This window comes from Medicago sativa, chromosome 4 (genome assembly GCF_051527215.1).
Source record: "Medicago sativa cultivar Bolivia chromosome 4, Bolivia_mono, whole genome shotgun sequence".
NCBI classification, from domain to species: Eukaryota; Viridiplantae; Streptophyta; class Magnoliopsida; order Fabales; family Fabaceae; genus Medicago; species Medicago sativa.
In genome coordinates this window covers 95,725,603-95,751,533 of record NC_140752.1, presented here as the reverse complement: position 1 = coordinate 95,751,533, position 25,931 = coordinate 95,725,603, and the positions used below count along the sequence as shown (strand labels likewise).

The following is a 25,931-nucleotide window of genomic DNA, read 5'->3' as shown; positions in this document are numbered from 1 at the left end:
AGTTCTTTAAGTATTTTTCACAACATTTAGGTTCTTTTAAGTTATTTAATTTTAACTTTTAGGCTTCAAATAACTTACATTTTTAAAATCTACAATCCTCAAATTGTTACAATTAAATGACTTAAATGACCTAATTAGTACGAAAAAAACTTAAAACAAACCTATTACAATTAATTAACTTAAAAATTTAAGTGATACAGGAAAAAAAAACTTTAAACCAATTTATTACATTTAAATAACTTAAATATATAATTCAATCCAATTTTTTTTATATAAAAAATAAATGATTGTACTAGACATTGCCAGCGTGGAGAGTTAAGCGTTGCCGACTTGCCGTGTGTTTGTTCTCTCCGTCTACTTTACCCATTTTTTCCATCTTCATTTTTAAACCACACTTTTATTTTCCTCCAAAAAAATCAGAATCAAAATCAAACAAAATAACGTATCGAAAAAGCTTCTCCAATAAAGAAGAGAAAATAGAGATTCACCATCTCTTTTTCTTTCTTCTTCAATTTTCTGATCCTCTTGCTTTCACTTTCAGGTTAGTTTTTTCTTTCTTCACTTTCCAATAATTTCTTTCAATTTTTCAATTGTTTTTTCAATTTTTTTTTTCTATTTACACTTTGAACTGTTGTGTTCGTTTTCTTTTGGTTATTTGAGTGATGGGTTTGCTTGTTTTTTCTTGAAGGGGATTTTCTTGACGATAAAGTTGCGAATTTGTGGTTAAACTTTGCCTGTCTTTGTCGCTTTGCTTTCAAGATGGTGTCGTTTTCAAGAATCTAGTTTCTGCTCAGGAATCACGGTTCAAGTTCCATATTATTGAATCTTTCTTTAATTGGTTACTTTATTGTGAAATTGGGCTCTCCTTTTGCGGAATTTATTGCGACTCTTGAAGCTTGAAGGGTCTTTGTCATTAAAAGTTTGATTCAATTTCGTTAGGGTTAGTTGGCGCAAATTTGTTGATAAAATGGTTGATTCAATTGCTGCAACTTCACTTCTAGGCCACCGTCCTGTTTGTGGTGGAAATTTGATTAGGGATGTATCTGTGAAGAGGAAATCTTTGAACATTTGTAGGATTACACCAGCTGAGTTTCTTGGTGGAAGGGTTGTTGTTTCACTGCCTTTGACTAAATCGAAACAAGATGGGTTCTTGTCGTGTTCGTCGATTAAGGCTCTTGCTGTCGAGCTTACAAGAGAAGCATATGCTTATAGGGAAGATAAGTTGCCAAAGAAAGGTAATAGTAAGATTGATGGTGGCTTTGATCGAAAACCTGGTTTATGGCCACCGGAAAATAGAGCGGATAAGCCTTCGCTTAGAAATCCTTTGCTTCGACAAGAGAGGATGGGATGTGGTTGGTTGGGTGCTATATTTGAGTGGGAGGGGGTTCTTATTGAAGAAAACCCTGATTTAGAGAAGCAAGCTTGGCTTGTCCTCGCTCAAGAAGAAGGAAAACCCTCTCCTCCTGGTTTTGTAATCAAGAGAATTGAAGGTATGAAAAACGAACAGGCAATTTCTGAAGTGCTGTGTTGGTCCAGGGACCGGACTGAGATGAGAAGAATGGCTAACAGAAAGGAAGAAATCTACCAAGCTTTACAAGGCGGGATATATAGTCTCATGCCTGGGTCTAAAGAGTTTGTCGGTGTTTTGATGCATTATAAGATACCGATGGCTTTGGTTTCCACACGGCCTAGAAAGGTTATCGAGTCTGCTATGGGGGAAGTTGGTATTGTAGAAAATTTCAGTGTTATTGTTGCAGCAGAGGATGTTCACAGGGGAAAGCCTGATCCAGAAATGTTTGAGTATGCAGCCCAGCTTTTGAACTTCATACCTGAGAGGTGCATTGTGTTTGGAAACTCAAATCTGACAGTGGAGGCTGCACATGATGCACGGATGAAGTGTGTTGCTGTTGCTAGCAAGCATCCTGTGTATGAGCTTGGGGCTGCAGACTTGGTTGTGAGGCGTCTGGACGAGCTTTCAGTGGTTGATTTGAAGAATTTGGCAGCCGTTGAAACATCTGAATTTGGGTCTCCAGAGCCTGAGTTAGAGATGGAGTTGGAAAAAGATGATTCTGATACATCATCTGTTGACGAAAGTTTCTGGTAAATCCTATAAATGTACAGTCGATTGAACTTCATCTGATTCTTGATGATATTAGTTACAGATTAGTTACATGTGTATATGGTAACACTAAATAGAATAATGAAAAAAGTTGTCCAAAGTGGTTTGCATGAACAATGATGTTACTGCTATTGTATATTTTGTTTATACATGCATGGAATTTTCAGATTTGATTTGCTTGTGTTTCCATCCATATTATTTTATTTACACATGCATGGATTTTTCAGTTTTGATTTGCTTGTGATTCCATCCGTATGGTAAAATACAAGATACCTCAATGAAGTTAAGGTGTCATCTGTACATGCGATCCAAAAAGTTTATGCTGTGGCAATATATCCCATTAGCTCTTGGAATATAGCAAAACCGATAAATAAGGTGTTGTATCTAAAAACTGATAACTCGCACATCAAAAGCGACTCTATTTGAAATTATTTTTCCTCTGTTATCCCCTTGGTTTTTAAAATATAGAATGTTTACTGCTATATTTGTGGGGGATTGAAGCATACTAATTACCAAGCCCAACTATTAATTTTTGAAACAAGCCCAACTATTAATTGGAATTAGGGGATAAAGGAGATTGATGTGATGGGAATTGTGAGAATTGAGAGATCATTTGTTTGAAATGTGACGTTTCTAGCGGTCCATGGATGGACCATTGTTTCTTTGTCATCTTAGTCCCCTCTGTCTATAATTTTAGCAGCACAGACTTGCATTTTTCTTCTCCCTGGGTGTTTGTTGCGGCGTGGATGTTTGCTGCACATCTATGAAGCATGGATACGGACACGGACACCGGACACGACACGGACACCGACACGCCGACACAGCTAATAATTTTAAAAAATCACAAAATTCAGTGTAATTAGAAGTGTCGGTGTCGTGTCGGTGTCGGACACGACACGTGTCCGACACCGGGACACGCCTAATCCGAGGAGTGTCCGTGCTTCATAGCTGCACATACTCTGGCAGAGGGAGGGAGTTGAAGTTCAAAGGGATAGGTGGAGGTTGTGGTTGGAGGTGGCTGCGAGGAGGATGAGGTTGTCATTGCTAAAGGAGCATGAGAGTTCTGAGAGCTATGTTGTGTTGGGAGGGGGTGGGTAGGAGGATGAGGTTGCCATTGGGCTAAGATGATTGGATCAAGAGGTTGAAGGAGAGGAAGGACGTCAGAGGAGGAGGCAGTGGTGGAGCAATGGGTTTTATGGCAAACAATGGAGGAATTGCTAGTTGCTTGTAATGGGATCTGCTTGCTGGTCCTAGATGATGTTACTGTGTGTTGAGAGCAACATGTACACCAGAATGGCGGTGCTTTGCAATGATGGGGATCAGTAAGGACTTGGCTCCTGTCAAGCCATAGCATGAGTCTGGCTATAGTTAGAGACCTATAGTAATAGTAGTCATCTTGTGAAGGTTTCTGAATGGGGAGACAAAGATGGCAACGATGAACACGTCGCCTGTTGTTTTTTTTATTGAGAACTTGACGAGTTTTTTGAATGTAAGCAGTGATGTTGGGCAAGCAGTCTTTGAACGTGGAGAGTAGGATGGGCGGTGAAATGAGGAGAGGCACAATTAGGCTACGGTTGGGGAGTCTTGGTATGAAAGAAAGCTGCCCATGATGCTAGCGGAGGAGTCATAGTCAGATGATTCAGCCATGGAAACTTAATAAACGAATGATTACAAATAAATTTATTTGGAAGGGCTAATTAATGTTCCAGTGATCCACTTCAAATGTTTGCAGCATTAAAACGCACAACCAATTGTTGCCCAGGTTTGAATGTAGAATACAAAATTACAAATTAAGGCGTTTTCAGGTGCATGTTTAGAATCACTGCAATATAATGAGAGGATGAGATTTCTTTTGTTTTTTTTGTTTGTGTTATATATGAAGTCTATTTTGATAATAGTGTATCCTTGTAATTTCTTTCTCCTCTCCCCATTTTTGAAGTAGTAGGCTTTAGAATTGTTTGTTATCTAATCCATATTCACATAATGGCAAGGGACTACTTCATGTCAGTAGTTCGTTGATACTTAAATTTCTGTTGTGGTGAACCAAGCTTCATTTGATTATCTGATAGCTGATAATATCGTTTTATAAAGAATGCTCAACATACTTATTTAGCAGCAGCTATTTTTGACCAAAAAAAATAATATTAGCGGCGCTTTAAGCGGCTAATCTATCATTACCTTGTTCAGTTGTACAGTTGCAGACAATCATGTCGATTGACATATTGAGTTGATTTGTGGAGGGGTTGATTAGGAGAGGAGGTTTGAGAAGACTGGGGAAGGTTCAGATGAAGTTTAGTATGATGGTTCTCTCAGTGTGTTTCCTGTTAGTGTCATGAAGGAATAGATGGTTGATGGTGAATTGTATGTTGTAACTTGAATAGAGATGGTAGTCTGATTTTGAAGTACCGTGACATTGGCAGTGATGGTGGAAATTGGAGGTGTTGTGTTTCTCAACGAGATTTCAATGGTGAGAGTGAGAGAGGGTGGGGGGGTTCATGCAGGGTTGTTTCTTTTTGACAACCTCAATCTATATTCTCAAACAACTATTTAGTTTAGGGGTTCATATGATTATCAGAACACTTTTTTTTTTTGAGGAAATTATCAGAACACTTTTAAGACACCTGTAGCATCTTACCAAAGCATCAGGGACAAACTTCAATCGTGAAAAAGAAAATTTGTTGTTAAATTTGTTTATTATGCTTTGGGAATCAATTAGGAAGCATCGTGGATGTTTCATAGACAAGCAATACCAATAATCAATTATTCAGCATTACTTTGTTGACTGTCACTCTGCAATTGGTTCAGATTCCACGTTGATAATATTTTATTGGTATGGTCCACTAACCTTTCAATTCATACTTTCTAAATTGGTCGCTAACATTGTAGGCCCTTTATAAAAAAAAAAAAAACTTGTGAACTGTGCAAATGCAAGTACTAATATTGTGGGTGGGGCTTCGGTAACTTTCTGTTGGGTGACTTTGGTGACTTTAGTGTTTAGTGTATTTTAGAAGAAAGAGAGTGATGATTGAAATAAATTATTTTGATGAGAGAGAACTATTGGTTAGGAGAGAGATAGAAACAAAGACACCGAAAGGCACCGAAACCAAAGTCACCGAAGCCCCACCCTAATATTGTTTTGCATTAGATACAGCACAAAAAGAAAGATATTACACTTCAATAACCAGAATCAATCATTATCCAATACTGTATATAATTGTTTGTTAAGTGCCACACTATAGTTCACACTCCACTCCACCCACCCACTCTGTTCACTCTGCTTCACCTTCACCACTCTCACCCTATAGTATCCCAATCTATATTCCCTCAATTATTCATGGCGGAGCCCAACAAACATATAAAAATCATCGCTGGTTCCGGCACCGATCATTACAGCATCTCTCTCAAAGATACCTTAGTCTCCTACCTCCGCTCCATCAACATCCAAGTTGAAGATCTTGGAACTTCTTTTTACTATTCCTCGGCCGCTGAAGTTGGTCGTCGAGTCTCTCAATCAACACCATCTTCCTCACCAGAAGTCCGTGGTCTGGTAGCATGTGGCACCGGTGCCGGCGTCTCCATCTTCGCCAATAAATTTCCTGGCGTGTTTGCCGTCACTTGTCTTACTCCTGCTGATGCCGTCAACGCCCGTTCTATCAACAATTCAAACGTCCTCGCCGTCTCCGGCAATTATACTTCAGCGGAAACAGCCATCGAGATCGTAGACGCGTGGTTGAACACTCCGTTCAAGTCTCCTTGTCCTGCAAGCAATAACAAACCATGGCCAGAAGAGATGGAGAAGTTTCTAGACAAGTCTCTGGTTGAAATGGTGGAGATCGGAAAAGGAGATCTTGAAGCTGCTAATATTGCAACTGATAATGAATTAGGAGGCTTAGCCAAGTGAGTGAGTGTGATAGTTTTCAATATGTGTGGTGGGTTTTTGTAGAATAATATTAACCTTACTTGTCTTAGTAGTGTCAATACTCCTACGGAAAAAAAGGCCTTGGTGCTGCTAAGTTCAGAGATTGCCAAAAGTGAAGGTTGATCTAGGTTTTGTGAGACAATGTTAATGTCATTTATGAAGCAAAGGTACAGTACAACCACCATTTACCACCATCAAAATCGATAAACTTGGTTTTTTGATGTAGCTTGTTGCGCTCATACCCTTGGTATTTGTTTTGTCCGTTAATTTATGTCTTCTGTTTTCTCTATTTTTATGCAATTCGTAAAAGTACCAAGAAATCATGGAGCTTCTCTAATCTCTTCACTATGTAATTTTCGCTTTCGCTCAACAGATTGCTAGAGAGGAGGCTCTGCTCTCCTTTGAATGGTCGAGGGGTCACGCACTTACACCCATAGTTTTGACGCTGGAATAGAAGCAGTGGACAAGTACTGATTAAAAAATGTTATATTTTGAAAATGACGAGTATTATATTACCAGAAGAGTTGGTGGAAAATTATGTGTAAAATAACACGTTGAATGGGAAATTATCGGTAAAAGGGGAAAGTAAAAATAACTTTAATTTTTATGGAAATATAAGTTTCTCACAGTTTAGCATAGAAAACAAAATTGAAAATGTGTAATATATGTGATTAGAAATAAATAATACCTAACTTATAGTCGTGAGAATGTAATAATTTTTTCTTTTCTAGGTTCACGATTCTTAGTTTGGTTTTTTTTTTTTGGTCTGGGGTTTGAACCTGCATATATTATATATTATGCATTGTTTCTTGCAACTGAGTTAAGCTTACAGGACATTCTTAGTTTGGTTTATATACATATACACACACACCAAATCTAGTTAAATAAAAATATAATTAAAATTAATGTATTAAATTTAAATAATTCACATGCCCATAAATTGTAAATTTAAGTAACACTAAAAAATGAAACTACAAAATTGAGATCTTATGCTTCAAAAAGTGATTCATCTATAACTGATTTTGTGTTAAAATGATTAGCAACACCCTTTTTAACGTAGACAATTAAGTCATTCGTAAGAAATTCACTTTTCATTTTATTTTCGAGTCGTGTGAATTATTTTTTTGCTTAACAAAACTTCTATTGTAGCTGTTTAAGAGAACAAAAGTGTTAACATAAGACGAAAAATCTAACAAACTAAATAATACTTATAAGTTTCTCCTTTCTAATAACTTTTGTCAAATTAACCTATTTATAATTCACTTATTTATTCAAATAACAAATAACAAAATAGTTCCTCTTAAAAAATAAAAATAAAAATAACAAAATAATTAACGGAGCGACCAATGCTAACCACTATCCATAAGCTCCATTTTCGAAACTTGGAAGAAATTGTGCAAAAAGATTTTTTTGTTGAACTAGTCAAAATGAAATATACCAAACACAAAAAAAAACATTCTATCTAGAATAAGACATACCAGAGTAGAACACGAAAGTCTTACAAAAGTAACAACCGAAAAAAAGCAAAATACAAAATTTAGCCTACACCCGCACAAACAAAAAGGCTAAGACACTGTGACGGATTCATGATTTTTGAATAGTGGGAGCACCAAATATAAAAATTTGTAGCATTAACAATTGTCCGCTACAATTTTTCATATTATGGAAACTTTGAATGATTTTCTCATTTTCAATATCAATAAAAATATTTTTTCCATATAAAAAACCAATCAATCATTTAACTGATCATCTCCCATTCGATTTCGCATTCGTTTCTTGATAATATTATTAATATTATCAAGAAAAAAATTTAAGATATATGATGATATGTGTGGGCTAAGAGAGAAATGATTTATGATGATTTATAAGAATGTACCAAAAAAATATGTGTGGGCTAAGAGAGAAATGATTTATGAGAATGTGAGTTATGTGATCAAAATGTCAACCATTGGTACATTATACTACTAGAAAAAACGGTTTCTAAATTTTTTGTGTAGGCACATGCCCACAACAACATACATCCGTCTCTGCTAAGACACCAACTATAAAAGTCAAAAGTAATATGAGCAAATTTTGCCTTCAACCGCTAATAAAATAACAACTTAATTTTATCTAAGTGGTGATAATTAGAACTTCATTTATTCTTAAAAATCCTGTTAAAATGATTCTCTTGTATTTTAATCAAAATACTTTTAATTAATACGTCTGTCGTGTGATGTTTGAGGAAAAGTGATTAGGAGATGGGTCTCAAGACAAAAGAATCAGAATAAATAATCAACTAGTGTGTGATGATACCGTGGCCTCCATGGTCTCACCTTCCTCTTCAATCTTCTCTCTCTCTTTTCAATTTCTTCTATTCTCTTCTACATATTGTTTGGCTGAAGTGAAAATAAGAGGAAAGAAGCCGTGGAAGGAAAAATAATAATACTGATTTCAATGAAACAAAGGAAAGATTAAGACTTTACCAAACATTACATATACAAGAAATTTGTATCCATATTACAAGAAAAGAGAAATAAATATAACACAAAATACTTGATAGTTGATATATACATAGTATATAATTGTTTGTTTTAGCAAACTAGTCAAGATGGAGTTCCTTGAGAGGATCCCCCCTCCCTGTCCTCAAACCACTCAATCCTCATCTCTACAATATGTTTCCTGCATCCCATGGTGGTCCAATTAGGGCAATTCTCACGGCAAAGTTCCATTTACATGTATCAATTAACATCTCTATATATAACGCGACAAATCAATATTTAAATTCTTATTTATAAATGTATTTACATTTAGTAACCGACAATGTTCCATGTAAAACTATTCTCAATATGATAACTCGATTTATAGAAATATAACGACATCTAAGAGTTAGTATTCAAACCTCAAATTTGCTCATAATTCATCTTAAAAGGTGAATTTCTAGCTATTTGATTAAAAAAAGAACTAACTCATGAGAGAACATAGTAGGACAAAAAAAAAAATTTGAGATGAAGGGGATGTATTAGTGGGTAGAGTAGAGAAGTAAAATTGGTTTAAGTAACCTAAGAAAAGAAAAGAAGAATAGAGTGTCCTTCCTTACTGTAAAGGGAAAAGTTACAAGGATGGATGGATGGATGGAGTGAAAGTTGAAAGTGAATGAAAAAGAGAAGTGGTGATGTAATGCAATGCTAATTTTTTAATTGAAAGGAAATGAAATGCGAATATTATATATATAATAGCTACAAGAAGCATAGGTAGGAACATTATCAAAGAAAGGAACTGAGTAACGGAACAAGCGGTGACTGTGTCTGAGTCTATTCAGAGAGTATGAAGGAGTGAATCAAAGGAAGAAAAATACCATTTCCCCTTTCTTCTTTTCTTCACGCAATTCATCAACCCTAATTATTATTATTATTATTATTCTCTTTTTCAATTTTCAATTTCTAATTTCAATACTATCATGGCTACAATATTCAGACTCGCTTCTTCCTCCTCTCCCTCTCTACGCCACGACGCAACACCACATAACTTCCATATTCGGAAAACCACCACCATTTCCAACACTTTCTCTTTCTCTTCAAAGAATTCTTGTTCTTTGAAGAGAATCGTTACTTCCAGTGGTGGTCGTAGATTCATTATTGCTGCTAGTCCTCCTACTGAAGATGCTGTTGTTGCTACTGAACCTCTTACCAAACAGGATCTCATCGATTATCTCGCTTCTGGTTGTAAAACCAAGGATAAATGGAGGTGCGTGCATCTTTCATTGCTTAGTTTAGTTTTGTTTTATATTCTTCTAATTCATTCTCTGATTTACGCTTATTATTATTATTATTTTACTTTTTATTACTACAATACTATAGTTGCATGCAGATATTGTTTTGTTTTTTGTTCTCTTGAGTGAAGTGTGTATCTGATTTTGCAATTGCGATTGCAGTTTTCAATTATTTGTTTATGATTTCCTTGATTTCTTGTATCTGTCACTTTATATTTGTTTGATTAGGCTTGAGATAGTGATTATAGAGTGTTAATTATGTTATGAAAACAAATTATTGTTTTTGATTGAATTATCAATAGTCTCAGAAGAATATCATTAGGAGAACATTAATGCTGTTTTGTCGTCACCTCAGGTCAGGTAATGCGTCGCTATACTGCATGTGCGCATTACATGATCAATTGCCCTAGCTGAGCTGAGCTACATATACGACAATACAAGATTAATTGTTTTTGTCGAATATGTAGCGCAACTTAGGTATAGCGTATGTGTGCTTCTGGTACATATATGTTGAGTAGCTAGATTCACGTGAGTTTCATGTCAACATGGTTTTTAAAAAAATTGTGCTTCAAACTGCTCAAATGATCAATTGTACTGTAGCATTCCTCATTACTATCAGTTAATAAAAACATAGTGTATTTTTGGTTCTGCGGTGAGAAAAATTATTTGTATTTGATTGAATTATCAATATTCTCAGAATATCATTTTGTCAAATATGTAGCTCAGCTCAGGTAATGCATCACTATAGTGCATGTGCGTATTGCCTGAGTGATTACCCTAGCTGAGCTAAATATACGACAAAACAGCATTAATGTTCTCCTAACACTTCTAACAATATTCTAAGACTATTGATAACTCAATAGAATGCAATTATTTGTGTTCAATACCCATAAATTCTTATAGATTTGTGCAAGTCTCATTTCAACGTGACTTTTTTTTTTAAAAAACAGCGCTTCAAACGGTTCAAATGATCAATTGTACTGTAGCATTCCTTGTAATACTATTAGTTATTGAAATCATCTTTGTCGCATTTATCAATGGTGATGGCAAAGTTGAAAAAAGAAACCATTTGTTGATTTTCTAAAGCAACAAATGAAATGGGACAAATGTACTCCTTTGAAGTGATGGATAAAAGTGGTTAGATGGAACATCTTCCTAGGGTTTTGCGTTCACTTTTCACGAGGAGTCTTTTGTCTTCTTAAGTTTGTCAGTATTTTAAGTAAGTTCATATAGTTTCTTTGAAGTATGGAATTTGAACTACCTCTTATATTGTGTCATAATTTGTTTGTCTTCTCTTCAGGCAGTTAATTTATTCATGTTCTCTTGCAGAATAGGTACTGAACATGAAAAGTTTGGTTTTGAGCTTGGAAGCTTGCGTCCTATGAAGTATGAGCAAATATCAGAATTGCTGAATGGCATTGCTGAGAGATTTGACTGGGATAAAGTAATGGAAGGTGATAACATTATTGGACTCAAACAGGTAAGCTGATATTTTTGCGAACAACAAATTCAAACATTTAGTTTGAGAAATTTGATTTATTTAATAAAATACTTTGTGATTCAGCATTCATTGGATTGCCATGCTATTGTTGGAGAGTCAAAAGTGTAACTTTTTGCGCACATTGTGTGAAACAGGGGAAGCAGAGCATATCATTAGAGCCAGGTGGTCAGTTTGAACTTAGTGGAGCCCCTCTTGAAACTCTGCATCAGACTTGTGCTGAAGTTAATTCGCACCTCTATCAAGTTAGTCTTTCATACTTGTTTTGAATTATAATAAAATAATATGTTATTTTTCAATTAGGGAAATAAATTTTGGATTTTTTTGTTCAATGATATTCACAAGTAAATATGCATCTTCATCACAGTTGTAGTCATTTAATCTTTGTATATTCTGAGTTCTGAAATAATAGATGGCTAAATTTTGGTTCTAGCTCATCATGTTTGATTTTTGTAATCTGAGAATTGACCAAGATATTTCTTTCAGATCTGTTAATTATTTCTTTTGACATTATTATTTATAGGTTAAAGCTGTTGCTGAGGAAATGGGAATTGGATTTTTGGGGATTGGTTTCCAGCCAAAGTGGGAACGCAAAGACATACCTATGATGCCAAAGGTAGTTTTTCTTTCTCCTCATTTTTAAGTCCTTGAACTGATTGAGCATATCTGCATGGTAACAGTATCAGTTATAACACAACCTATTTTTAAAATGGATAAAAGCCCTCTGTTTATGGTCCATTGGTCGTGATTTTGGCTTGATTTCCTGACATCAGGATTAAATAGTTGTTTTAACTTTCAACAAAAAATGGATTCAAATAGTTGTAATATTTCACAGCACATCTATTCTAACCACAGTGACTTGAGATTATTGTGACAACTGACAACCTTTTCTTAGTAACATTTGAGCTCCATGGGAATGACATGTGGAATTCGGATGATACTATTCCACTTAGTAACTTAACAATGACAGTGCTTCTTTTTTTACCTTAACTAACTCAATTCAATTACATACTATCCGTCTTTTTGTTGTGGCTCAGGGAAGATATGAGATTATGAAAAAATACATGCCTAAAGTTGGTTCTCTTGGGCTTGACATGATGTTCAGGACATGCACTGTACAGGTGACTCGTGTGATTTTTGGTTAGCTGATTATCGACAAAGCATTCCTAATTTAAACACTATGAAAAGAATATCGTCTGGCACAATCATGTAATCAGCTCTCGTGTTTATACAGGTAAATCTGGACTTTAGTTCTGAAGCTGACATGATCAGGAAATTTCGTGCTGGCCTAGCTTTGCAGCCTGTAAGAAACATTGATATTTTTATTCATTTTATTGCTGAATTTTTTCAATGCTGTAAGATGTAATCATTGTTACCTTCACAACAGATAGCAACAGCTCTTTTTGCAAATTCACCCTTCACAGATGGAAAGCCCAATGGGTTTGTTAGTATGAGAAGGTACATGGAAGTTTTTTTTCTTTCTTTCTCATGCAGCTGTTTCCTTTTTAATGTTGCTTTATTAAGGTGCCTTGTCCCATTTTCATAAACCTGAAACAGCCATATTTGGACTGATACCGATAAGGACCGCACAGGCATGCTGCCTTTTGTTTTTGATGACTCCTTCGGGTAAGTGATTTTTTTTTAATTGTGAAGCATTATGTCTTAAAACAGTTATTTCTATGCCTTCTAATTTTAGGCTTCGTGGGTTTTCTTAGACTTTTTCACCCTTTTGCTGATCAAGCGATCCTTCATATAAAGTGTATTTGGAAATATACACATTCAATGGCTAGGCAATATCAACATTTGACATTCATAAATGCTACATAAGAAATAAATCAATAAATAATTGGCTATAATATAATTGTTTTGCATATGTTTATATTGTTATCTCTTTCTTTAGGAAGTCATTTATATCAAGTTAAAATTTAGATAAAATTGTGTTATTTTCTGCAATAGTTCAAAATTACTATTTTACTGTGCAATCTTATTTGATGAATTATGTTACATCTTGTTTAAAAACGGTTTTATCAATGGTGTTTCATGCAATGATTTGGTTAATCTTTTTCCACTTATTTTGTTTTCGAACTCTCTGATGCAGGTTTGAGCAGTACGTTGATTTTGCTCTTGATGTTCCAATGTATTTTGTCTATCGGAAAAAGAAATATATCGACTGTACTGGAATGACCTTCAGGGTTCTCATCTATCCTTAATATTCGTGTCATCTTAGGCTATCTTATCTAATGTGCCCTTGTCATTCTTCATTGTGAAACTTACTTTCCTAGACCACAGTGTTCATGTAGCTTTGCTTTCTTAAGCATAGAGAATTGATTTTTTTTTTTTTTTACTGTAGGACTTCTTGGCAGGAAAGCTTCCTTGTATTCCTGGTGAATTACCGACCCTTAATGATTGGGAGAATCATTTGACCACTATATTTCCCGAGGTTTGTTTTTATTAGTTTTACAATTTAACTGGTATCTGTTGATTTTTCAATTGTTTTGCACCATTTTCGTAGTTATTTTACTATAAAACTTAAACATTACTCTTTCCAGGTTAGGCTAAAGAGGTATTTGGAGATGAGAGGTGCTGATGGAGGGCCTTGGAGAAGGTTATGTGCTTTACCAGCATTTTGGGTGAGTTTGTGCATGATATTTGTAGTCACACTTTGTCCTTGAGAAAGTCACATAACATATTCGAAAGGAATAATGTTTTTAATAATATTTTTTTGAAACTATATTTAGTCTACTTTTATATTCAGACCCTTCTTTGCATGTTCTTCTATGAACTGCTTCAATTTGATAACATAAGCTCACTATAATGTTCCTGATTGTGCCAGGTAGGGATATTGTACGATGAGGTTTCTTTGCAACGTGTTTTGGATATGACAGCAGATTGGACTTTAGAAGAAAGAGAAATGCTAAGGAATAAGGTAGCATCCTTGCAATATTTTTTCTTCATTTGTATTATTCAACCCAGAAGCATAAGTAAGCTAGGTACAATCCCAAAAATAGCTTTTCTTTCAATTAAATCTTCAACATGCCCCTTCATGCCGTTCAAAAAAAAAAAAAAAAAAAAAACATGCCCCTTCATGCAAAATCCATTTCTACTTGAAGCATGGGCTAAACACCAGCTTTCTGCAATTAAATCTTCAACATCCCCCTTCATGCAAAATCCATTTGGGCTTGAAGCATGGGCTAAGCACCAGCTTTCTGTACTAGAAAAAGGATAACTGAGGATAAACACTTGATCAAAATGGCTTTGAATCCGTCTGAAAACTTAAGTTAGCTGCAAAGCTGAAAAAATTATGAAGTGGAACTATTTCAATTTTTACTTGTTAGGGTCTTGAGTTTCAGACGGATAAATATGATTTGAAACCTGGATGGAGAGATATGTTCCTTCTTTGGATTCTCTCTCTCTCTCTCTCTCTCTCTCTCTCTCTCTCTCTCTCTCTCTCTCTTTCTCTCACTCACACGCACGCACGTAGGTACGTACGTACATACTCGGATTAGTTAACATTTTACTGTATGACAATGACAATTTTAATTTCAGAAATAGTCATTGGGTGTTTTTTTTTAGCTTTTAAAAAAAAATAGATTCTGTGTTAGAAGAATCTAGAGTTTTTTTTAGAGATTCTAAAAAAAATCTGAAGTTATTTGTGTTTGTTAACTACCCATAAAAAGTGATTGTTAACTAGTTCATGCGTGACCTCCTTGTTTTTTTTTTAAAAAAAAAGTTTTGGGAAAAGCTAATCCTAATAGCTTTTCATTTTAGAGTCAATAGATTTTTTTGATAAAATGATTTTTCTTAAAATCCTAAACAAACACTTAAATGACAAAATTGTTTTTTTTTTTCCTAAAAAAATCTAAAACAAACGCACCCATTATCCATACTAAATTTCTATACTGATAACCGGAGTCTCTCTGGCAGGTCACCGTAACCGGTCTAAAGACACCATTTCGAGATGGTTTGCTGAAGCATGTTGCTGAAGAGGTTCTAGAGCTGGCAAAGGTAAGCTGTAATTATTTTTGTTATTGCTGTTACCATCAATGTTGCTAAGAGCATGGATTGGTATGTATCTACAGGATGGCTTGGAAAGAAGAGGCTTTAAGGAATCGGGATTTCTAAATGCGGTAGCTGAGGTGGTTAGAACAGGTAATGAATTTTTAGATTACATTTCTTTTAATGACGCATCTCCATTTTTTGTGCCATGCTTCAGATGGCCCTATTTCATGGCTCAGTTAAATGTGCAAATTCATAATTTATATCTAGTTGGCCCTTGTTTTAGTTAGAGGCTGTTTTCAAAGCAGTGACCAATGTTCTGCTGCTCTCTCATCGAACATTCTGTTGACTTCAGTTCTAGTGATGAGTTATATAGTCTTTGTTCCAAGCTAACTTCTAGTGATTATACAAAGCACTTTATATAAGTGCCATATTATGTTAGTACATATATCTCTATAATGGGGTACCGGACTCTTAATAGTACATATATCTTTTTCACTGTGCATCATATTGAAATATCTTGAAATCTTCTGTTCTCATGTTCTAATCTAATGCAAATTTTTACCAATGCAAAATTGTGAAGAGTTTTTTTATACTTTTTACACTTCAATCAATTTTAGTTTGTGATTTTATGAGCAGTACTTGTAACGTTGAGATTTTGTGGTTGATTTAGGGATCAAAGTTATTTTTTTCTTGGCTTTTTTTATCTTTTATGCTATAATATTTGAGAGTTGGTATCCATGGACTTTCAAGCTTAACATACTTGCACCTTCATAAACTTGTGGTAGAATGCAAATTAACTAATGCAATCATTGGTAGCTTTCGTCAGAAGTTTTATCTGTTTCCTTTGGTATGTGTTTAATATTTTTTATGGTGGCAGGTGTCACTCCAGCTGAGAGGCTTTTGGAATTGTATCATGGAAAGTGGGAGCAATCTGTAGATCATGTATTTGACGAATTGCTATACTAAGGTGTATTCGGCTTCTTGTTTTTCTTTCACATTTCTGTGGGAGGTTAATTGTATAAGCCACCTTTTTTGGGTAGAATCGTGTGTAAAACTCTGGCTATATAGTCCTGGCTATCTCTCTTGTGAGATGCTTTTAGATATAGAAAATAATATCTGATGTATTTTTTTGCTTGGAAACATTATCAGATCAAGCTAGTATTTAATTCATGTCGGAAGTTTGAAAATAACATCAGCTTAATCATCTTCACCAAAGTTGTTTGAACGAACTTTCATTTTCTCTAATTCCAGACTCGAGACTAATTCAATTTTCATAACATTGTTTTGAAGTCTTTTCAGCAATACTATTTAAGTTATTGTTAATTATTTCTCTTAAGTTATGTTGTATTTAGAAAGATACATCTTGATTAAACCAAATTAAAGTTCACTTTTGTATCAACTGGTTACAAGGTACTCTGCTACATATGAAATGTTAGTGGATATTTCTGCTTTTGTGCGTGCTCTTTTACAAGCAATTCTACAGTTATATGCTAAAACCGCGTGGTCTCCGGAATAACATGGAACAACCTTGACCGAACATGAATGTCTTAAAAGTGCAACTATTTTTTTTAATGACAAAGGTTAGTATTTAGTTGTTAGATTAATATTTATTCTTTTGTTCGGGTTTGAACTCATGACCTCCAATTTTTTATCACTTTGTTCATACTAGAACTACCCAACTGCAACTGATTGGAGAATGAAGCAACTAAAGGGAGGCAGATAGTTGGCGTTGATGAAACGTTCTATCTTAAGCCCCATTTTATTATGTTAGAATTGATTGATAAACTACCTTATTTACTTCGTCCAATAACTTGGAAAACCATTTCTCCAACAGCTTGTCTTTACCCCATGAAAGCTAAGTTCACTTGCAAGCATGTTGTCGCAATCACCACGTATTAGCTGAACTTGCTACCATGGTACCACCCTTCATTTTGTAGCAAAAAATATAGGGAAAACACCATTAGATGTTACATGTGTGAAGTTATATCGTATATTCATTTTATTTCACATTTTTGCACCGTTACAAACCAATAAAATAATAACTTGTAATTTTACCATGTAAATTGGGCATTAAAACTCAGTAACAAAACTCTATACATCCTCTTCAAAAAGAAAACTTAATACATGCACAAATTCACATGTAACAATCTAGTTGCCTTGCTATTCATAAAGATATTCTTGTTTATAAATACAGCTCTTTTCTTTGGTATATAAACAGCACAAAAAAAAAATTATAAAAATATTCCGGTTGATTGCATGAATAGTTTTGCCAGGCAACATTGTGTTTTGATTCCTTTGATTCCTTTACACTGGACTGCATGAGAATATGAGATTATATGTTTTAAATTAATCAATAATAACTTCTCTATCTCCCACACCGCACGTGTACCTAACTACTGCTTTAGTGGTTATGAGTATAGTTGGGTACAGGTTGCAGCGGAAACCCAGATCTGATGCCATTTATAATTGAATTCATAATATTCTCTGTCCTATACTAGTATTCACTGAGTAAGGACCATATATATACACAATAATTTTACCTCAATTGAACGTGAATGATTCAGAATTAGTAATTACTTCCAACTAAAATTGACACGGTTCAAATTCACCCATGTGATTGATTCTATTCTGTCGGGTATATACCATAACATGCATGTCGAAACATTAGCCAAAAGCTAGTAATTTGCAAATTAAACAACAGCCTCTAGCAGGGAAAACCATTCAATACATTCCTTTTTTTTTTTTTTTTTTTATCATTGTCAAAACTCACTATCATGTCACAAAGCTATAATATTAAATAATAAGTATGATTGTCCAGCAAATGAGGTGAAAATTTGCTGTCAAATTACTAATCAAAGCACTGTGACCAAACAGGGAAATGGACAATTTTGAATCATATGACAGATGGGATATCAAGTGGTAGGAACAACTGATAATTCATAATGTCATGAAATGAATTTTCTCCAAATAAATATAAAATGAATTTTATCAAAATAATAATAATAATAATAATAATGCCATGAAATGAGATGATATTAGAACAATCAATCATGCAATTGCTATTTCTTGTCACCTTCCATTTCCAGCTCATTAATCTTATTGAGACTTTGACATGCCCCCCTCCCAACAGACCCACATTAACTTATTCATTAATTTTTTATTTTATTTTTCATTTTACATAAATAGAAAATGCCGATTATATCAATATTATCATCCTATCCCTTTTTGTATTTTATTGTACCTACAAAAGCCTATTCATTCCTTCATTTCCATTCATTCCAACTTGAACTTGATCTAATTCAGTGTTACAATTTTTTCCTATAGTCTTTTTTATTTTCTTGAAATCATCAAGTTCATAATGAGAGAAATCCTTCATGTACAAGCAGGTCAATGTGGAAATCAAATTGGAGGAAAGTTTTGGGAGGTTATGTGTGATGAACATGGGATAGATCCTTCAGGAAGTTATGTAGGAAAGTCACACCTTCAACTTGAGAGAGTGAATGTGTACTACAATGAAGCAAGTGGTGGAAGATATGTTCCTAGAGCTGTTCTAATGGACCTTGAACCAGGTACCATGGACAGTTTGCGTTCTGGTCCATTTGGAAAAATATTTAGGCCTGATAACTTTGTGTTTGGACAAAATGGAGCTGGTAATAATTGGGCTAAAGGACATTACACCGAAGGAGCTGAACTTATTGATTCTGTTCTTGATGTTGTTCGTAAAGAAGCTGAGAATTGTGACTGCTTGCAAGGTACTTCCTTATTTTATTCATCACTTCACTCGGTTCTTGGTATATTGATTGAGACACATACTGTTGTTTTGCATATGAATAGACGGTATTTTTAAAAAGTTTAAATAAGTATCTGGTCGTCTGGTCCTCATAAATATATTGTTTTTAGTCTTTGTAAATTTATTTATTTTATTCTAGTTCTTGGAAAATACATCGTTCTCTACATTTGGAGGTGATGGTGATAACTTAGTGGTAAGAGCTTAACTTTGTAACCTCAAAAGTACAAAGTTCAAATCCCTCGATGATAATTATAAAATGAACATTAATATCATTTTAACTAGTAAAAAAATTCCTTTTACCCATTTTAAAAAAATGAATATACACTGTTTTGCTTTTGGTCTGTGTAAAATTTGCGCATGTAAAAATTGATACTGATATGTTGTAATATATATTTTACTATTTATCTCACTTAAATTGGAGGGATAAAATAGTAATATTTTACATATCAGAGAGATCAATTCCAATATAATTAAATTTGCAAGGACCAAACCAAAACAACATGATTGAGCAGCAAAACGGGGTATATTTGCATAGATCAAATACATTTTTAAACCTTTAAAAAAAATTCTGCCACATAGACCTAAGTTGCAACATGGTTACAATTGAGGTTGCATCCAAAGATTAAATCATAGTCACGATCGTTGCATACGGTAGAGAATCGAGGTTATATGTTTAGTGGTCCTTCTAAGTTGAATCCATACTTAAATTAATAAATATTTAGTCCTTCCCTAAAAATAAAAAAATATTTAGTCCCAAATTTTTCCTGTCGTTTGTACAATTAGTCTCAATTGTCAAATGTAAACATAATGTTGATGTGGTATTCCACGTGAACCTATTTAAATGACTTGGCTTCCATGTGGAAGCCACATGTTACCTGGCTCAACATTTAATTATTTGAGTAGTTCTTAAATCATAGTTGGTAACTTGTGGCCTACTAAAAATAACTTAAGAACATAAAACATTGGTTTTAATTAATCTCCTTCTTGCATTAGACCTCTCAAAAAAAAAAAAAAAATCCTTGCGTTGGAGATGCTTTTTGGTCACAAATCAATTGTGAACCTTATTATAAGAAACCTTCACACTAACATATTTAACCGTAATCCTAACAAAATAATATTTAACCTTAACTTATATCAAGAATGGTGACATGAACAAAATTTGGAAACATGCATACGTATGGTGTCATGGTTGATAAATAATGACCACAACTTTCCTCAAAACCTTATGCTTTATGTGAATGGAAATTGTTTGATGTTGACAGGTTTTCAAATTTGTCATTCGCTTGGAGGTGGAACTGGATCAGGAATGGGTACCTTGCTCATTTCCAAGATCAGAGAAGAGTATCCAGATAGAATGATGTTGACTTTCTCCGTGTTCCCTTCACCAAAGGTTTCTGATACCGTGGTGGAACCCTACAATGCAACTCTCTCTGTTCATCAACTAGTTGAAAATGCAGACGAATGCATGGTTCTTGATAATGAGGCACTCTATGATATCTGTTTCAGAACACTCAAGCTCACTAATCCAAGTTGTAAGTGTTTTCATCAAGTTTCACAATTCATATGAAAGATAGTAATTATATAAGACGAAAAACATATTTAACTATGTAGTCACTGATACTCATTTTGAAACGGAGGGAGTAGTTACTAGTATATTAACGTATGTATTTTGTTGTTTTCATGCAGTTGGTGATTTGAACCATTTGATATCAACAACAATGAGTGGAGTAACATGTTGCCTTCGATTTCCTGGCCAACTCAACTCTGATCTTAGGAAACTAGCAGTTAACCTCATCCCTTTCCCACGTCTACATTTTTTCATGGTTGGTTTTGCTCCCTTAACATCAAGAGGTTCTCAACAGTACAGTTCTCTCACAATTCCAGAACTCACACAGCAAATGTGGGATGCAAGAAACATGATGTGTGCTGCTGATCCAAGACATGGTAGGTATCTAACAGCCTCGGCAATGTTCCGCGGCAAAATGAGCACAAAAGAAGTTGATCAACAGATGATAAATGTTCAGAACAAGAACTCGTCTTACTTTGTGGAATGGATTCCAAACAATGTGAAATCAAGTGTTTGTGATATTCCGCCAACAGGGTTGTCGATGTCTTCGACATTTATGGGGAATTCGACATCTATTCAGGAAATGTTTAGGCGTGTTTCGGAGCAGTTTACTGTTATGTTTAAGAGAAAGGCATTTTTGCATTGGTATACTGCTGAAGGTATGGATGAGATGGAGTTTACTGAGGCTGAGAGTAATATGAATGATTTGGTTGCTGAATATCAGCAATATCAAGATGCTGCTGGAGTGGAAGAAGGTGAGTTTGATGAAGAGGATGAAGAGGAAATTGCCTAGTTGCAATGACTTTGACACAACATTATTTAAGGTTCTTTTTGGATCATTCATGTCATGGCAAATTAACACATATCGTAAGTTTGTTTGTTTGTGTGTGTTATTGGTAATGGCATGGAGAAAAAAGAAGGGAAAGAATGTGTGTACATGAATAATTTACTCATATATATTATGAGTTGGCTTGCAAATGTAAAAAGTACATAGGATTTGGGGCTATCAATTCTCACGGGAGTGTTGTTTTTATTTTGAATCGTTTGTTGGTTTGTCTTTACTACTCATATCTTGTCTTCTATCTTATCCTTGTTAATTGATGTTAATAATTGATATGATCAATTTGTATAGTCGGTGGAATAGATATTTTCTAGGCTAAAATATGCTTTTGGTCCCTGCAAATATAGTGAATTTGGGTTTTGATCCCTGGTAAATTTTTTTTTTGAAATTCATCCCTGCAAAATTTTTTGTTTTTTAAAAAAGTCCCTGACCCCACTTTCTTGATGATTTGTCACATTTTTGCATACGTGTCAGATGCTGACTGTGTCACTTTGTCAATGTGGCATCCATGTGGCATTTATTTCAATTAACTTATTTAATAAATATTTTTAAAAGACAAAAATTATATTTTTGAAATTAAAATAAAACAATTAATATTATTTAATTAAAAGACAATTCATCTTCTTCTTCTTCACGTGTTCTTCCAATGCCACCATTGTCATGCTCTTCATCACAAAATGAAAAAACTGGTGGAACACTAGTTAATTTTAGCGAAGAAAATTGGAAAGAAAAAACACTATGAAAGAACTAGTGTGTGGGTGTGACTTAAAAATGTCCCACATTAGAGGGTCACCCCAACTAGTAAGTGTTTATATATGGGTAAAGTGACATCCAAGGGTGTACCCTTGGGGTACCCAATTTTGTGAACGGGTGAACGCTTACAAAATATATATATATCGAATAAAAAAAATGATATATATATTTTTTGTCACTTGAAAATGTTAAATTAATTAATTTAATCATTATCCGTAAGCGCTACGCGTAACAAATAAATTTGTTACGATCCGACCCGATCCATAACGCGTATCCATAAACTTCCGGATATATCCAATTAAGAAACAAAACGCGTTTGCTTAAGGATTAAGCAGACTTAATCCCCAAGTCACTCGTTTTTTTGTTACAAACTCTCCCTATAAAAGGAGAAGTTCGCCCCACTCATTCTACACACCGAAAAGAATTTCATTGAGTTGTCGGGAATTCTTTTCTTCTCTTCTCCCTCCGACTTGTGTTAACAAGTTTCTTCTGCTTCTACTCCTTTCTGTCCCTTTCGGTTTCAAATAGAGCGGTTACGTACCGTATCGAGTGGCTTCGATCAATCGATTGAACCATATTTTAAGAGTGTTCTTAAGACCATAGTCCCTTCTTCGGTTTAATGTCCCTTCGGAATTAAGAGTGGTCTTAAGTTCATAGTCCCTTCGGAATATAGAGTACTATTAAGATCATAGTCCCTTTTCGCAATACTAATGTCCCGTCGGAATTAAGAATGATCTTAACAATATATAAATTATTTCAATAATTTTCTATTTAATGAGAAATGGTAGTATCACCATATTTGAGTGGTCGTAGTGCCATATTGATGTTTTGGAGAAGTTAAAGTTAGAATGGTGGTAACACCATATTTGAGTGGTCTCAGCACCATAATAGAATGGTAATAATACCATATTAATTTGAGTGGTTTCAATATTAAAGAGTGGTCTTAGAACCATATTTGAGGGTGTAATTCTCGAATGATTTTCTACAGTGCAGTAGTTAATCAAACAGTTGTAGATGGGCTTGTTTTATCCTGGAGGCGGCGTGGTTGATAGTCTACCTTGCACAACTTTGGGTAGTGCCACGAAACGTCTTAAAGAGAGCGACCTGGTCGTGACTCAACCTAGTAACAACTTCGGTAGATAACAGATTTTGGAAATCCAAATTTAACAGTTTGGAAATCCAAAAACAACAAAAACACACATATCTTTATCTTCTCCACATGAATCTTCAACCCAAAATTAAGAATCTTATCATCTTCATCTTCATATGCATTTGCGTTTTCTAGTATCCTATTCTTTCCGGATATTGTTCTTAACTTGGGTTGAAGATTTTTTCAAGATCTTATCAAACCAGATCTAGAATGTCCCTGGTTCGATCCCCACTACGTCCTCAACTTCCAAATCTTCTTCACTTGATTCATTCCGTCACCACAGCAGCGCCGTGGTAATGTCGCGACAACAACGCTTCAAGCGAGTCTCCAAACCTATTCTACACCCTCCACGAACCAATCTGTCACGACATTCCAAACTGCCTCTGAACCCAACCCATCATCATCAGAACCGCACATTTCATTCGAAAAAAACAAAACCTTTGTCACGCGAGTTCTTTCAAATCGATGCACTAACCTTGCCCCTCGTTTGCTTGAGATATGGAAATTGGGTAATCCTCCATTACACGGGGATGGAGAAGGCGACAGAGAAGGAACATTAAGAAGAAGAAGAATGGAGAAAGGGGATTAAGGAAAAAAATGAAGGAATAAAGGAAGACGAAGGAGATGAGAGAAAGGGATTTTATGATCTTTTTTGAATTAGAAAATAAAAAATAAAATAACATTTTCTGATTTATTATTTTATTTTATAATTATTTAAATCTATGTAAATGCCATGTGTACATGTATACACAGTAAGCATCTGACACGGATGCAAAAATGTGATAAATCATCAAGAAAGTGGGGTCAGAGACTTTTTTAAAAAACAAAAAAATTTGCAGGGATTGATTTCAAAAAAAAAATTTACCAGGGACCAAAACCCAAATTCGCTATATTTGCATGGACCAAAAGCATATTTTCTATGAGTAAAAATCCTCTCCATTTATAACTTTCTCCATTTGTTGCAATTTGGAGAGAGATAGACACAAAACAATAAGTGGTGGGTCCTATCACTAAGTGGATCCCACCATCATTTTTTTCTGTGTCTATCTCTCTCTAAATTGCAACAAATGGACAAAATTATACTCCCTCTGTCCCTTAATGTAACCCCCCTTTGCATTTTTCACATTTCTTAAGAAAAGTTGTCAGTGTAATTAATGTGTCTGTTTTGTGTATTAATATTACCAAATTGTCCTTTGTTTGTATGTGTATTAAATTTGACTTTTCATATTTCAAGATAAGTTAATAGTATTAATTAGGGGTATGTTTAGGAAAAAAGTAATAAATGCATCTAGTAATTTGAAAAGGGGGTTACATTTAGGGACAAAAATAAAATCAAATGGGTGGTTACATTAAGAGACGGAGGGAGTAAATGGAGAGGACCTTAACCCATTTTCTATGGTGATGGATGCTATTTAGTACCTGTGGCGGATGCATTTATAGCAGTGTGGGGTTGTTGAGTTGCACCCACCAAGGGAAAAAAATATTTGAAAATGTATAATAATTTTTATTTTGTCCCTGTAAAAATATAGTGTTGTCTCTATAAAAACAATTTTTTGAATAAAGTAGACGTAGACAATTTGGGGAGGTGGGTTTGTTCATAAAAGTAAATTTTATAATTTTCTTTTTAATAATATTAAAAGTTACTTCTTCAAAAAAAAAAATATTAAAAGTTAGGGAAATGTTAACGAGTGCCCCCGAGACACTCTTTAAGCACTTTAAATAGCAAGTTTTTAATGAAAAGTTGTGTATTGAATGCATTGAAAATTGTAACAGTTGACTTTTCAAAAGAATAATTACTAATTTTAGGATGCTTAAAGAGTGCCCCGGGGACACTCGTTAACAAGACCCTAAAAATTATTTTCTTGCTCTCATCGCTAAAATTTCTACATCAGCCAACATTTAGCAGTACCAAAAAAAAAAAAATTGGTGTTGTCTGAGGTTCAAACCTTTACCAACTGAGTTAAGCTCACAATGACAAAAAAAATTAGCAATACCATACCATACACTAAGTTAATCATGAGAACGTGACATTTAGAATGACTTTATAATATTCAAAATATACAATAGCTCTTTGACGAAAAAACATAGGTGAACTTTGTTTTTTGTTCCGTTAGTCTAGTAGTGGTTGTGGATCATATGGAGAAGTGGGAAGTTAGAAGTTCAAACCCCGACCCTTACGTAATATTGTATTTGTGGCTATCAACTGAGTTGTGCTTCCAAGACGAGTGATCATGACATTTATTTATGAGTTTTTGTGATTTTTCGGTTCGTACTAAAAAATATTTTCATTTTTTTACCAGTAACAAAAAAATTCATATGTATTTCTTTAAAATTTAAATAATGAATTGTTAACATTTTCTAAATGGGCAACAAATTGACAACTAATTAATTTTGAAGTTCGCAATATGTAATCGAATTTTAAATTCACATCACAGTAAGCCAGAATTTGTATGTAAATATAGATGAAAATCAAATGGAACGTTTCTTTTGTCAGTTTATAAATTGTCCATATATTTATTCTTGCCAGTTACCAAACATCTCGAT

The 25,931-nt window shown here is 34.4% G+C and overlaps 3 protein-coding genes and 1 pseudogene across 4 annotated transcripts; all 4 read left to right on the top strand.

Moving 5' to 3' along the window:
* The first annotated feature begins 304 nt into the window (after positions 1–304).
* On the top strand, positions 305–2,292 carry LOC146934167 (Haloacid dehalogenase-like hydrolase (HAD) superfamily protein). The gene is made up of 2 exons (XM_085706025.1): positions 305–541; positions 689–2,292. Exon 2 carries the CDS (start codon positions 968–970, stop codon positions 2,102–2,104), a length of 1,137 nt encoding a protein of 378 aa, XP_085562151.1. The 5' UTR covers positions 305–541; positions 689–967; the 3' UTR covers positions 2,105–2,292.
* A 3,034-nt stretch (positions 2,293–5,326) lies between these two features.
* LOC146934166 (DNA damage-repair/toleration protein DRT102 pseudogene) lies at positions 5,327–6,746 on the top strand (annotated as a pseudogene). Its single transcript, XR_015007680.1, has 2 exons — positions 5,327–6,205; positions 6,412–6,746. The product of XR_015007680.1 is annotated as a DNA damage-repair/toleration protein DRT102 pseudogene (transcript).
* Positions 6,747–9,273: 2,527 nt separating this feature from the next.
* Positions 9,274–16,476, top strand: LOC146934165 (glutamate--cysteine ligase, chloroplastic). Its single transcript, XM_085706023.1, has 15 exons — positions 9,274–9,764; positions 11,119–11,269; positions 11,425–11,532; positions 11,811–11,903; positions 12,325–12,408; positions 12,522–12,590; positions 12,675–12,745; positions 12,845–12,913; positions 13,386–13,479; positions 13,638–13,727; positions 13,837–13,917; positions 14,121–14,213; positions 15,212–15,292; positions 15,367–15,436; positions 16,164–16,476. Exons 1-15 carry the CDS (start codon positions 9,478–9,480, stop codon positions 16,250–16,252), a joined length of 1,530 nt encoding a protein of 509 aa, XP_085562149.1. The 5' UTR covers positions 9,274–9,477; the 3' UTR covers positions 16,253–16,476.
* Positions 16,477–18,561: 2,085 nt separating this feature from the next.
* LOC146934164 (tubulin beta-1 chain) lies at positions 18,562–21,774 on the top strand. Its single transcript, XM_085706024.1, has 3 exons — positions 18,562–19,038; positions 20,339–20,608; positions 20,763–21,774. The coding sequence occupies exons 1-3, from the start codon at positions 18,645–18,647 to the stop codon at positions 21,434–21,436; spliced, it is 1,338 nt and encodes a 445-aa protein (XP_085562150.1). The 5' UTR covers positions 18,562–18,644; the 3' UTR covers positions 21,437–21,774.
* The last annotated feature ends 4,157 nt before the right edge of the window (positions 21,775–25,931 follow it).